The sequence below is a fragment of the Uloborus diversus genome, chromosome 2 (genome assembly GCF_026930045.1).
Source record: "Uloborus diversus isolate 005 chromosome 2, Udiv.v.3.1, whole genome shotgun sequence".
NCBI lineage: Eukaryota > Metazoa > Arthropoda > Arachnida > Araneae > Uloboridae > Uloborus > Uloborus diversus.
Genome location: NC_072732.1, coordinates 88719903 through 88734592, shown reverse-complemented (window position 1 = coordinate 88734592; position 14690 = coordinate 88719903). Strand labels below are relative to the sequence as shown.

The 14690-nt window shown below is 33.3% G+C and overlaps 1 protein-coding gene across 1 annotated transcript in view; it reads left to right on the top strand.

Moving 5' to 3' along the window:
• Positions 1-14690, top strand: part of LOC129235279 (cytoplasmic dynein 2 heavy chain 1-like) — a 288399-nt gene that overhangs the window by 49592 nt on the left and 224117 nt on the right. The window contains 1 exon segment of the mRNA XM_054868999.1: positions 489-562. Within this exon segment, the coding sequence (XP_054724974.1) occupies positions 489-562 (74 nt within the window).

Genomic DNA, 14690 nt, shown 5'->3' with positions numbered 1-14690 from the left:
AAATAAGCGCCAATACCATTTCTTTTTTAACCTGAATTCCCCAAGGAAAAACAGACGCTCACAATGTCAGACTTCAAGCCACCAGATCCCAAAAGAGATCCAGGTTCTTCAACTCAGCAAAAGTAGGCTCAGCAAAAATTGTTTCGACCGGGACACGTTCATCCATATCAGTTCAATTTGTATTCCAATTATCTGTTTTGCTGTCTCTGTAAATTTGTGCATTAAACAGTGTAAAGTGATTGAAAGAAAAAAAGAAAAAGAATTTGCCTTAGCTGGTTTGTTGGATGGGGCATCGTTTATAACTTGATATTTTCCATTTTTGATTCACGTGAGCTTTAAATCTTCTTGTTTCTATTTTAGTTTTTCTTACAATTTTTCTAACAGTAAGTTCCTAAATGTAGGTATGTCAGAGTTTGGTATTGAAATAAATTTAACTTCTATAATTATTATATTTGAGATTTCATTACACCTTTTCCTCTTCCTTAAAGCTTATTCAAGAGTTCAAGAAATATGAGCACCTCATTAAGCAGCCAATCATCAAGGAAGAGCTTACTACTGAAAGGTTAGATCATTTTATGCTATGTAAAAAAAAATCATAAACATTCTTGTTTATACTTGTGGTGTGTTTAACAGAATCACTGAAATAAAGCGAGTTTTTGCACGGTTTTGTTATAATCTATGATACTAATAATAAAAAGCTGAAGAGTTTGTTTGTTTGAACGTGCTGATCTCAGGAACTACTAGTTCGAATTGAAAAATTCGTTTTGTGTTGAATAGTCCATTTATTGCGGAAGTCTGTAGGCTATATAACATCTCGTTATGACTAATAGGAGTGGAGCAGCAATAAATTGAAATTAAATCAATAATAATCATGATGCATTTTGTTGCATCAATAGCTCGCCCTTCTGTTGCCCGAATAGCTCAGTCGGTAAAACGCTCGGCCAGCAACAGCTAGCTCACTGCCAGCAACCCTAGGGTTTCAGGATCGAACCCGGATACGGGCGGGAAGTTTTAGCATGTTTTACCCGGATCATTTAAAAATTAATTAATTTATAAATCAAGGGTTACAATTATTTTTATTGAAATTTTTTCCCGATTTTCTTATTTAATGGAAAACATCGATGTGGATAAGGGTCTGTAATTTTTTACTATACATGTATATAATAGCGTGATGTACGTAAAATAGTTTTTTAATACAATGTTTTCTTATTAAAGCAGGTGAAACCTCGGGGCACAACTAAAACTAAATAAAGGAAAGTATAAATTGTTTCTCCATATTGTTACTGACGCAGGCAAAGCTGGGTATGTCTGCTAGTGTATTATAAACAAAACTCTCAAAACAGCTATCTACATTTTGCGGTTTATGTATTATTAATTAGTATTTTATAGTGTAATTCTACTTTAAATTTGTTAATCAGCGACAAACGTTTTAAAAATTATTATTACTAGGTTCGCTCATCAACTCGTAAAGTTATTGATCTATTTTTTTCTAATTCCATGTGATTATTATAAGTGAAAACTTCAAAAAACTTAAAGCGTCATGAATGCAAGTCTTAACAACATTCAAACTATTTTAAATAAAATAAATAATACTAGGGGGCTATCGCCCCCTGCTCGCTATCGCTCGCCAACCCCCGGAACTGCTTACGCAGTTCCCTGTGGATCGCTTCGCGATCCATGCTCGCTTCGCTTGCTCGCTGTATGCCAATACATTAGCCTAGCTAAAATTTTCCGTAAAAATTAAAGTTGGTAATTGCATTTAGGTCACCATCCATTTAACCAATATGAAAATTACGTTCATAATGTTAATTTGTCTGCTTTAGCCAGATTTTCGACAGTTTAACTTTGCTGTATGTAAGATGACTGCCTTGGCAATGTGCACAACTTTACCATTATAGATACAAAAGTGTCTGTCATTGCTTTGGAGAGATTGCACTTCTACCTGTTGGTCCGCGGAAGGTATTTTATTTCCCTTCTACCACCCATTGGAAAACCAATGAAGGCATTCCCCTATCCGCCACCTGGGGACGCGCCCTCTAGGGGTTACAGGCTCCCCCGAGGGATGTATTTACATTATTTACACTCTTATATATTTACATATTTACACTCTTATATATTCTAATCTGAGAAAACTTCCTCATATACACAATTAAAAATGTCCCGTTTGGGAGCCACAACTGACACTGCTTCAAAAGATCTTGTTCTTGATAATGCCACATAGAGCTGGCCATGACTAAAAACAGGCTCAGAGAGCACCAAACATATTTTCTCAAACGTTTGTCCTTCTTGTTGTTATTCTGAATCCTTGCCACGTCACGAACAAAAAATGGTTTAACTAAAAACGCGAAAACTCGCCAAGGCTACTTTGCTTGCACAATACTAAAACTACTATAACCCTAAACAAATTTGGCGAAACCTTTCAGCTGAGAATAAAAGGAATAAAGTAAATTCTTTCTCGGTTATTCATTTTGAACTGAACAGTCGTACTGAAGCAGAGAATAGACGACGCTCAAACCGCCTACGCGTTCAAAACAACATTGCCGATGAACATGATTGTGGAGCAATGTGTGAAGAATGCGAATTTTGTGGTGCTCTTTATTGGCAGAAAGAGCGTAATACTGCAAATAAATATACTAAATGTTGCCATGACGGAAAGGTGCGGTTACCGGCATTGTGTGACGCACCTGATCTGTTGAAGGAACTGCTGACTGAAAATTCCCCAGCCGCTAAAAATTATCGGCAGCGAATCAGAGAATACAACTCTGGGAATGGCTCGTCTTAAATTGGATTCAAGAACGGTTTCCTGCCTTCTTTGAGCTTTTCTTTGCTGATTAAGGTTGAAATGGGCCACAGCCCGACTCAAACTCATCTCAAAAAAAAAAAAAAAAGTTCGTTGAGTATTCTGTGATTCAAGATTTCAAAACAACGTAGAAGTTTGTTTACATGATTTATCGGCGAAGTGTTGCCAACAGAGGTTTAGAAATTCACCCCTTCATTTGCCGGCACGTAAGAGAATTATATATATAGATTCTTTCTCGGTTATTCATTTTGAACTGAACTGTCGTACTGAAGCAGAGAATAGACGACGCTCAAAGCGCCTACGCGTTCAAAACAACATTGCCGATGAACATGATTGTGGAGCAATGTGTGAAGAATGCGAATTTTGTGGTGCTCTTTATTGGCAGAAAGAGCGTAATACTGCAAATAAATATACTAAATGTTGCCATGACGGAAAGGTGCGGTTACCGGCATTGTGTGACGCACCTGATCTGTTGAAGGAACTGCTGACTGAAAATTCCCCAGCCGCTAAAAATTATCGGCAGCGAATCAGAGAATACAACTCTGGAAATGGCTCGTCTTAAATTGGATTCAAGAACGGTTTCCTGCCTTCTTTGAGCTTTTCTTTGCTGATTAAGGTTGAAATGGGCCACAGCCCGACTCAAACTCATCTCAAAAAAAAAAAAAAGTTCGTTGAGTATTCTGTGATTCAAGATTTCAAAACAACGTAGAAGTTTGTTTACATGATTTATCGGCGAAGTGTTGCCAACAGAGGTTTAGAAATTCACCCCTTCATTTGCCGGCACGTAAGAGAATTATATATATAGATGTACTATGAAAACTCGTTTTGAAGAAATAGTTCCAGCAGAAACAGCAACATTACTCTTAAGTACATGTTGCAAGAAACCGCTGTTTTATCACGGAAATAATAACACCTATTGTTTTCTTGGGTTTCTCGGAGTTTCAAGAAAAGCCAGTATCGCTTAAGATTTCGATAATTTTTAAAAAACAAACTTTTAAAAATGCTGTTAAAGTTTCATAAGTGCATAACGTTAAAAAATATTTTTAAAGAAGAGTATGTGATAAAATAAAGTTGAATGATCGTTTTTCATTTAATAAAACACAAGTAATACCAAAATCTATATATATAAAAATGGACTTTGGTAAATTTGTTCCCTAAGATCTCAGAAACTACCCGGCAGATTTGGCTGAAATTTTCACCGTTTGTTCTTTTTGGTACTGGGGAGGTTTGTAGACCAGTTCGAAAAAAATCCGATTGTTAGTTCCTTTTTTATTCTAATATGTCCAAATTTTCGCATAAATGCCCCAATATGACGGTGAAAAAATACGTGCACATATTAAAATTATGTGTCCCTCGAAAGCGCTTATTTTTCTGCTGAAGATGGCATCTGTTAAAAGGTTCTAAGTTGTATGAAAAACGAGATATGAGCTTTTTTTGTTCCATGTTCGAAGGCTCTCCTCAATCCAATTCATTATTTAGTGTATCATCTCAACTCTCAGTTGATAGCTAGAATTGTTGTACTCTTCAATATTTTTGCGTTTAGTGTCCACGTTTCGTGTGACTGTTCGAGGCTTTTCTCAAGTCAAATCTTAAAGTAACGTTTTTTCACATGATTGGCTGATAATAAATGAATTTGGCTGCTTATTTTCCATTTAAATGGAACTTTAATGAAATTATTGTCATATTTTTATTATTTGTGCGATCAGACTCATGATCCAATCTACCAGTAGAAATCTCGCCAAACTCTTTGCAAAGATTTCAGTAGCTTATGCGAACACATTTGTGCAATTTTTTCAACTGTCGCTGTTTTTGAAGCCAATGTTTCTCAGCTTTCACCATGTAAACAAAATATCGCCATTAAAAGAATATTTAAAACTTTTTTCAAGATGTAAAATAATCCACCATAAACTACATTAGGCAAATCCATTAACGATCACAAAAACTTTCATAAATTTTTCTTTTTGCACATTTTCAAACAATCGCCAAATTTTACTACTCATTTTGGAAACATTTTGGATGAAAATGTTTAGCTCCATTTTATGGTGACTAGAAGTATCTCAGGATTTGGCGACAATATCTTTTTGACGAAAATTAGTAACAGACCGTTTTACAATTTTTGTTAGCCGGCCGAAGACATGGATTTTAGCTGTATTAATGAAGATTTTTACTATTAATTTTAATGTAATGGAGATTTTTAGATGAGCCGTTATCGTTATTTCAGAATGGTTGATGCTGATGTTGATTTTGAGGGACTGACGTCGATATTCTAAGATGAAGTTTCGAGGATTCATTAAAAAGGGAATTTTTTTGAAGCTATTGTGCCAACTCTGTTGGGGTTAAAAAAGGGTGTCTTCCTAGTTTAGCCGATATTTCGTCCCCCTCCCCCCGTTTTCTGATTTAATCATACCTTTTGATATATTAAAATATTAAAGGCGGGAGAAAGTTTGAAGTGTCGGTAAAACTGGGGATAAACCAAAACCAAAAACAGAATGTTGATGTTATTTTGAAAATTTTTCTTATTCCGAAGGGAGGAGGGGGGGGGGGAGATGACTACTTTCCTTATTCAGATAGATATTTTTAGAGGGATTGTTGACGATATTTTAAAACTGAAACCCTCATTCTAACTCAAATCGTTTAACTCAATCGAACTTTTTTCCACTTCATAAGTATCCAGGTTTTGAACGTTTTATGTGTTTAAAAAGTATAGTAGCTTAATCTCTCTCTCTCTCTCTCTCTCTCTCTCTCTCTCTCTATATATATATATATATATATATATATATATATATATATATATATATATATATATATATATATATATATATATATATATATATATATATATATATATATATATATATATATATATATATATATATATATATATAAATGGAGTTTGGTAAATTTGTTCCCTAAGATCTCAGAAACTACCCGGCAGATTTGGCTGAAACTTTCACCGTTTGTTCTTTTTGGTACTAGGGAGGTTTGTAGACCAGTTCGAAAAAAATCCGATTGATAGTTCCTTTTTTATTCCAATTTTAGTCTCAATTATCGCATAAAAGACCCAATATGGGGGGTGAAAAAATACGTGTACATATCAAAATTATGTATCCATCGAAAGCGCTAATTTTTCTGCTGAAGATGGCATTTGTTAGAAAATTCTAAGTTGTATAAAAAACGAGTTATGAGCTTTTTTGTTCCATGTTCGAAGGCTTTCATCAACCAAATTCATTACTTAGTGTATCATCTCAACTCCCAGTTGATAGCTTGAATTGTTGTATTGTTGAATATTTTTGCGTTTCGCCTGACTGTTCGAGGCTTTTCTCAAGTTAAATCTTAAAGAAGAGTTTTTCCACAAGATTGGCAAATGGATTTGGCTGATTATTTTCCATTTAAATTCAAACAATCGCCAAATTTTACTACTTAGTTTGGAAACATTTCGGATGAAACTGTTTAGCGACATTTTATGGTGACCAAAAGTATCTCAGCATCTGGTCCTGGTGACAATATTTCTTTAACGAAAATTAGTAACATATACCGTTTTACAAAGTAATGAGGGGGAGCATTATCCAACGTATATCAAAACGATTCCTGCAAATTCGGTAAGATTTAAAATCACACAAAGAACCCACAAAAATTGAAATTTCCCGAAGTAACTAAAGCATGTATAAAGGGATTACGGATACATTTTTTTTAAAACAGTTCTTACTTCAATAGACATACAGAGAAGGTACGACTCCAAGATTAAAAAAAAATAAGTATTAACTGATAAATCTTCTGAAACATGTGAAATTTAATTTCATATTTCGGAAATCGGGTTGTTTCCTACAGTCAAAAGTAGTACTTTTTGGCACTGAAATTGATAGAATAAGCAAAAGAAAGATAATAACATGGACCCAGAAAATTCTTTCATTTTCCCAACAGTTATTTTTTAATTAATTTTTTAAAATGTCTGATCTTTCAAACACGGCGTGGTCTTGATGACGTCACAAATGATGCTCTTTGGCGCATCTTTCTACCGCGTTTCCACGTTATGATAATTAATAAGCGAATTAAAATTGAGCTCTACGCTTGCTATCAACCATATCGTTGCCAATACACGTGAGTAAAGATGCGAATTAAATATTTTGCTCTGTGAATGGCAACACTGAATGGCATTTCATCATTTGTGATATCATCGGCAGGAGCGTAAACCATGAAAGCGCACCGACTTAAGTATTTTTTTTTTAATATTAAACTTAAACAATTTAAAAAAAAATGGTCAGAGCCTATGTTTTTGAGCATGCTCTTTCAGAAAAAAATACTTTTATAATTTTGGAAACGACCCCATTCTTCAATTTTGTATATGCTTAAATTTCGTGCTTTCGTTTCAAAATGAATACTATTTTTCTCTTTATACCCTTGCTATTTTACTTTTATGGGTAAGGAAGAAGCTGGATTTGTAATCATGTCCAAAAGGTGTGTTTTAAATTCTTTCACTTAAAGCAGAAAACAAGTGCAAGTAACGATTGTTTCTCATAATTATTACTGACCCAGGCAACGCCGGGTATTTTTGCTAGTATATATATATAAGTGGATTTTGGTAAATTTGTTCCCTAAGATCTCAGAAACTACCCGGCAGATTTGGCTGAAACTTTCACCGTTTGTTCTTTTTGGTACTGGGGAGGTTTGTAGACCAGTTCGAAAAAAATCCGATTGATAGTTCCTTTTTTATTCTAATTTGTCCAAATTTTCGCATAAATGCCCCAATATGACGGTGAAAAAATAAGTGCACATATTAAAATTATGTGTCCATCGAAAGCGCTTATTTTTCTGCTGAAGATCGCATCTGTTAGAAAGTTTTAAGTTGTATGAAAAACGAGTTATGAGCTTTTTTTGTTCCATGTTCGAAGACTTTCTTCAACCCAATTCATTATTTAGTGTATCATCTCAACTCCCAGTTCATAGTTAGAATTGCTGAATGTTTTTGTGTTTCGTCTGACTGTTTGAGACTTTTCTCAAGTCAAATCTTAAAGTAACATTCCCCCCCCCCCCAAGATTGGCTAATAATAACTAGATTTGGTTGATTATTTTCTATTTAAACGGATCTTTAGTGTAATTAATGGGTTTTTTTTATTGTTATTTGTGCTGATTGGATTTTTTAATCATTATCCAATCTAACAGAAGAAACCTCGCTAAAATTTATGCAGAAAGGTTTCAGTAGCGGATGCATTTGGCAGTTTTTTCAACTGTCGCGGTTTTTGAAGTCAAAGACTACGTAATAATGTTTGTCAGCTTTCACCATGTAAACAAAATATCGTCAATCAAAGAATCTTTAAAACTTTTTTTACTGTAAAATAATCTAGCAACTGAATCAGGCAAATCCATAAACAGCACAAAAACTTCCATTAATGTGACTTTGTGCACAAATTCAAACCATCGCCAAATTTTACTACTTATTTTGGAAACATTTCGGATGAAATTGTTTAGCGCCATTTTATAGTGACCAAAAGTATCTTAGCATATGGCGACAATATCTCTTTAACAAAAATTAGTAACATGCGTTTTACAAAGTAAGGAGAGGGAGCATTATCCAAGGTATCCCAAAACGATTCCCTCAAATTCGGTAACATTTTAAATCGCACCAAGAACCCACAATAATTCAAAATTTCCAAAATAACTAAAACAAGTTTAAGGGGATCACGGGCGCGCGGCTACATTTTTTTAAACAGTTCGTTCTGCAATAAACATACAGAGAAGGTAAGACTCCATTTAAAAAAAAAAAAATAAATAAGTATTAACTGATAAATCTTTTTAAACATGTGAAGTTTAATTTTATGTTTCGGAAATTCTTCAAATTTGTATACGCTTAAATTTCGTGTTTTCGTTTCTAATTGAATACTATTTAGCTCTTTTTACTTACTGCTACTTTAGTTTTATGAGTAAGGAAGAGGCTAGATTTTAAATCATGTCAAAAAGGTGTGTTTTAAGTTCTTTCACTTAAAACAGAAAATAAATGCAAGTAACGATTGTTTCTCATAATTATTGCTAACCCAGGCAACGCCGGTATTTTTGCTAGTTACATACAAAAATGATCTGTATGCACCAGTCAAAGTAATAGTAGGGGAGATAGCGACAGTTTTTAATACATTATTTATATAAAGCCAGAATTTTTTTAATCTTAGATTAGTTTACTTAAAAGAAGAAAACGTGAGTCTACCAAAAAGTTATCGTTGCAATAATTAATAAAAAATTTTGCAATATGTTGCAAAAACTTGTGAAATTGTCTTATATATATATAAGGCTGAAACTCGGTAATATTATTGATTACGTATAAACATAACGAAAAATATATGTCTACCGCGTCCGAAGCGTTGCCGTGCCGTGTCTACCACCCACGCAAGTTGCGAAAAATAAGTCAATTTTGACTTAAATATATAAGCCTAAATTTTTTTTAAATAATTGTTTATAATGTATAAAATATAAAACAAAAGTCTACCAGTTGTGTTATGTTGCAAAGGCATGATAGACGCCACGGAATGTCGACCTCGTACCTCTATGTACCGTTTATCGGGCCGTAGCACTCGCTCAAAAAAGTTTGTTTGTCGTCGCAAAATTTAAATAAATAAAGCTGATTTATTTTTTAACAAATAGTTTAAATCCTATTTTCACTAAAATTTTTAGTCTACCGTGACTAAGAGGTTGCATAGTCTTTAGTAGACGTTGCTTAAAATATAAGGTAGTTGGAAAAGTATGATTATTTCATCTTTTCATTCTTTATAAATGGAAATTTTTTAATTATTATTATTTTTTATGATTACAATTTTCTATCATATTTAAATTGATATTCAAACTTTTGTTACATTATTCATATATATATATATATATATATATATATATATATATATATATATATATATATATATATATATATAAATATATATAACTTCTTCAAAAATATTTTGAATCACCACCTTTTCAAATACATTTCGTAAATGGGGAAGTAAAGCTGTTTATTTATCTACTGCGAAGAAAGAAGAGGGGAGAGGGGAAGGACACGCCTATAATAACCTTGGGTCTGGGGCCTGGGCCTGAGTAAGGCCCCTATAGTAAAGGAGCCGACGCATCCGCCATTTTGGAGCAAGCTTGAGCCAGTGCTTCGCGACGATAGCATTGCTGCTGATGTTTATATTTCTTTAGCATATGTTAAATTGGGTCAACAGATAATAGCCATCTGCAGAACTGAAAAATCTGCCTTACTGCATTGACTGGAAAATAACAGATTTTTAAAAAAATAATAAGCACTTTTCATAATGCACTCAAAAGGACAAAATAACTTTTCTGGGTCAGAAAGGACAATTTAAGAATTCCTGTAGTTTTCAAAAATTTCCAAGAATGTTTTACCATTATCTAGCTTTCAATCATAAATTTGAGTGTTGAAACACGCATTTTTTTTTCTCATTGGGAAAGTTTGGTTTAAAATTACTTGAGCGCACTTTTCTTCGTTTGTGAAATCTTTTTCAAAGAATTAAAACTACAGGAATACTTAAATTGTCCTTTCTGACCCAGAAAAATTATTTTGTCCTTTTGAGTGCATAATGAATAGTGCTTATTATTTTTTTTTTAATAAAAATCTGTTATTTTAAAGTTTTTCGTTTTCAAACAAAATTTTACATTAGAATTTGATTTTTTAGCGTTAAGTTGTACCTTAAAGTTAAACAAATCATTTAATGAAGTTCTGAAGTCTGTAAGTGGTCTAGCTGCTGAGTATACGCAAAAGAATGGTTCACAACATATAAGTAACTTGGGATAAAGATCCTAATACGTCTTTTTACTTAGCCCCGTTATCGATTTTTGGCATAGATGCATAGATGAGGATAAAAACCCTAAGAAAGCAACGACTGTAAATAAATTTCATTCTTGCTCCAGAGAGGACTTGATTCAAAATTTTCATTATGATTAATATTAACATTACATTTGCAAGGCAACAAAATTTGTAACAATGGATTTTATATTTAAACATTTAATGGGGAAATTACATCAAATTTGCTATTTTCCATCCAAACCGAAATACTGATGCTATTTCAGAATTTTAAATTTTCAGCCTTAAGTTGTACCTTAAGATTAAGCAAATCATTTAGTAAAGTCCAGAAGTCTCTTAGTGATCTCGTTGCTGAAATATAAGCAAAAGCAAGCCTCAGATTACTCCATGACAATCAAGCCAAATGTAATAAAAGTGCTTAAAAAACATCAATTCTGAACCACCAAAATTTCTCATCTATGATGGATTCTTTTTATTATATCTAATGAAAGAAATTCCATCATCTTATGCTATGATATTGAGAAAATTATTAAGTACGTTCAGCAGTATTCGTAGTAATTGTTTTCGACACGTACCCCGTCTCCTTCCATAAAAGATAACGAACATATCGTCGCCTCAGAGCAACAGTAATATATCTAATCCCAGAAATAACACTAAGATATCTTACTGTTGTTCTGAGGCGACGATATATTAAGCGGAACTCACAGAGGTCAAAAAATTCAGATAGGAGACTCTGCAACACGTCCCTCTGACTTTTTGAATCAATTAAAAAATATTACTTTTAAAGAAGATTTGCTAGAATATTTAGTAAAAAGCTGGGAACGAGATAACAAAGCGATTTATTTTGAAGATAAATTTGTGTATATTAACTACAAACAGTGTTATAGATTTAAACCATCAACAGAAAAGTTGTAAAAATAGTAGATCATATTCAATCGTGCCCCAGACCGCGAAGAATCCGACACAAAAATGATTTACCATCTTTGTAATTTTTGAAGAGCTGCAGCCTCCATATGACGTCCACCTACGATGTTCAGATACTGATGTATTAGTTATAATATTGGCTAACATGAAGTTTTTGCATTCTTAAATAAAGGTCTGGATGGAAGTTGGCGTTGGAAAATCATTACGATGTATCAATGTCTCTGAACTTTACAAGAATTTAGGAGAAACCTTTTGTTCCGCCTTGGTTGCTTTACACGCAATGACTGGTTGCGCTCAAAATCCGGCTTTTTTCCGAAAAGGAAAAGTCCGGCCTTACGCTCTATTTACAAAGTCGGAAGAATGCACAGGAGCGTTAACAAATTTGAGTAAGTATCAGCCATCGCACAGTGTAAAATGCATGTCGCAAATTCGAATACAACTCGAAATTTCGGAAGAGTTGTGCGCCGAATGTACAGACAAAATAAAATGGAAAAAATTAATGATGCAAGAACCATTACGTTTTTAGAAGTTTATAAAAATTTTGAAAAAAGATAAAGTAATTCTCGAAAACGTGAAGAGTTTTGATCCGTCATCCTTAACCCTATGTTAGTCTGAACTTCGTGAACATTTCCTCAGAACAGCTTGCATTTCGCAAATTTGGACAAATTCTCGTTTAAAAAATCTGACAAGCTCTTGATTGTGGGTGGAAAATTGAGGGCAACTGAAAAGTTTTTAAATGGTTTACTGAAAACAATTACCGCAAGCAATAAAAGATGTTACATTCGAAGCACAGCCTTCTGCCTCAGCTAATAATTTTTTTTTTCAACCAGACTTGGCTTTTAATAAAATTGTTTCTTTTTTTTTATCAATTGTTTTCTATTACAGATATTGATGATTTTACCGAGACAGCTAATAATAGTACCGACATTCACAGTGATGATGATTATTGAACTGATAATAATGCTAAGTTGAGCGTAAGACATTTTGAATATGAATTCAGCAACGAAAGCGAAAACGAAAATTATTTGGACGAGTCAGACGTGAGTGGCGATGCACCTGATGAATAGTTCGTTTAAATAAAATTATGTTCCTTGCTACACTTTTATAGGTTACTAGTGGTAACCGCACGGCTTTGCCCGTAATAGAAAAATTAAAAGGTCTTTTGGTTCGCCTGTATATTTACAAAGAATGTATGGTGAATTTTCTCACCAATTGTCTTGTAGCTATGTTACAGTTCCACGTTATGATAATTTCGTATCTCGCCAATTGGCTTGTGCCCGTGTTACGGTTCCACGTTATGATAATTTCGTAATTTACTCGTCCATCTTATGATAATTTTGTTCTTAAAATTGGAATAGAAAAAGAATCACATCGAATTTTCAAAAAATCGCTTCGAGGTGCACACCTCCATGCTACAAACTAACTTTTTGCCAAATTTCATGAAAATCGGCCAAACGGTCTAGGCGCTATGCGTGCCACAGAGTTCCAGACATCCTACAGGCATCCTCCGGACATCCAGACAGAGAGACTTTCAACTTTATTATTAGTAAAGATTAATTAATATGTAAAGTACTGTTTATTTGATTATTTTTAATTATTTATTGTTATGTAAGATCGATGCAAAAAATTTTATTTCATAAGTACTTGACCATAAAAAATAAAAAATAAATAAATAAAAGAGGCATAATTTAAAAGGTCAAGACATTATTAATGAAAAATAAATTTCCCTATAATTGTGTACATAATTTTAATTTTAATGAAAAAAAATTTAATTTTGTTTAAATGTTAAAATTATTTTTTTAATATGCTTAAATCATTCATAATTTTCCAACTACTTTATAATTTAAGCAACGTCTACCAAAGACTATGCAACCTCTTAGTCACGGTAGACTAAAAATTTTAATAAAAACAGGATTTAAACTATTTATTAAAAAATAAATCAGCTTTATTTATTGAAATTTCGCGACGACAAGCAAACTTTTTCGAGCGAGCGCTAGCGGCCCGATAAACGGTACATAGAGGTACGAGGTCGACATTCAGTGGCGTCTATCATGCCTTTGCAACATAACACAACTGGTAGACTTTTGTTTTTATATTTTATACATTATAAACAGTTATTAAAAAAAATTTTAGGCTTATATATTTAAGTCAAAATTGACTGATTTTTTCGCACCTTGCGTGGGTGGTAGACACCGCACGACAACGCTTCGGACGCGGTAGACATATATTTTTCGTTATGTATATACGTAATCAATAATATTACCGAGTTTCAGCCTTATATATATAAGACAATTTCACAAGTTTTTGCAACATATTGCAAGATTTTTTATTAATTATTGCAACGATAACTTTTTGGTAGACTCGCGTTTTCTTCTTTTAAGTAAACTTATCTAATATTAAAAAAATTTTTGACCTTATATATATTGTCGTAAAATTTCGGTCGCTATCTCCCCTACTATAACGTTTTCTGGTTCCTCATATTAATGAATTTATCCCGGAAAAATTAGAAGTATGAATTAAAAAAAAAAATTTTGCCATTTTATTATCTATGTGTAATTTTAGTTTAAAAAAAAATCTTCTGATATTTGTTTTTATTTAGTCACTTCTGCTTAAATATTTCTTGCAAAGGATATTAAACCCTTCCTTCACATCCTTTGTAAGTTTGGTACACAGTAGGGGAGACTGTTGTACCTTGACCATGGTGTACCTTGTGCCATGCACTCTAATCAGCTAGCGCTTTTACCTAGTGAGGAATCACGGTACTATGTCAGCCATGACAGTTTCTCCAACTGCCAGAGTCAGTTGCAGGTTGAAACTCCAGCTTTTATGTGGACTGTGATTGTTTTGTGATTTGTGCAAACAAAAGTAAATAATTCCAGTGTTACTTAAATGAAATTGGACTTTTAAAGACTAGTGTTACCCAACTGATTGACCATTATATCTATTGCCTATCTCTCGGTAAGTGTATTCAACATTTAGTCTTTACTTTTTACGTAGTTGTTAGGTTACGGTAGCCACTTTTGTATAAACATGTACCCTCGTGTACCTTGAAGCCAAGCTCCATCTTGCACCTGGAACCACTGGATCAAGGTACAATAGGTACAATAGGTTGTAGTGATTGTTTTTTTAAGGTAGGATTTCATCATGCCTCGAAGTAAAACTGGAATC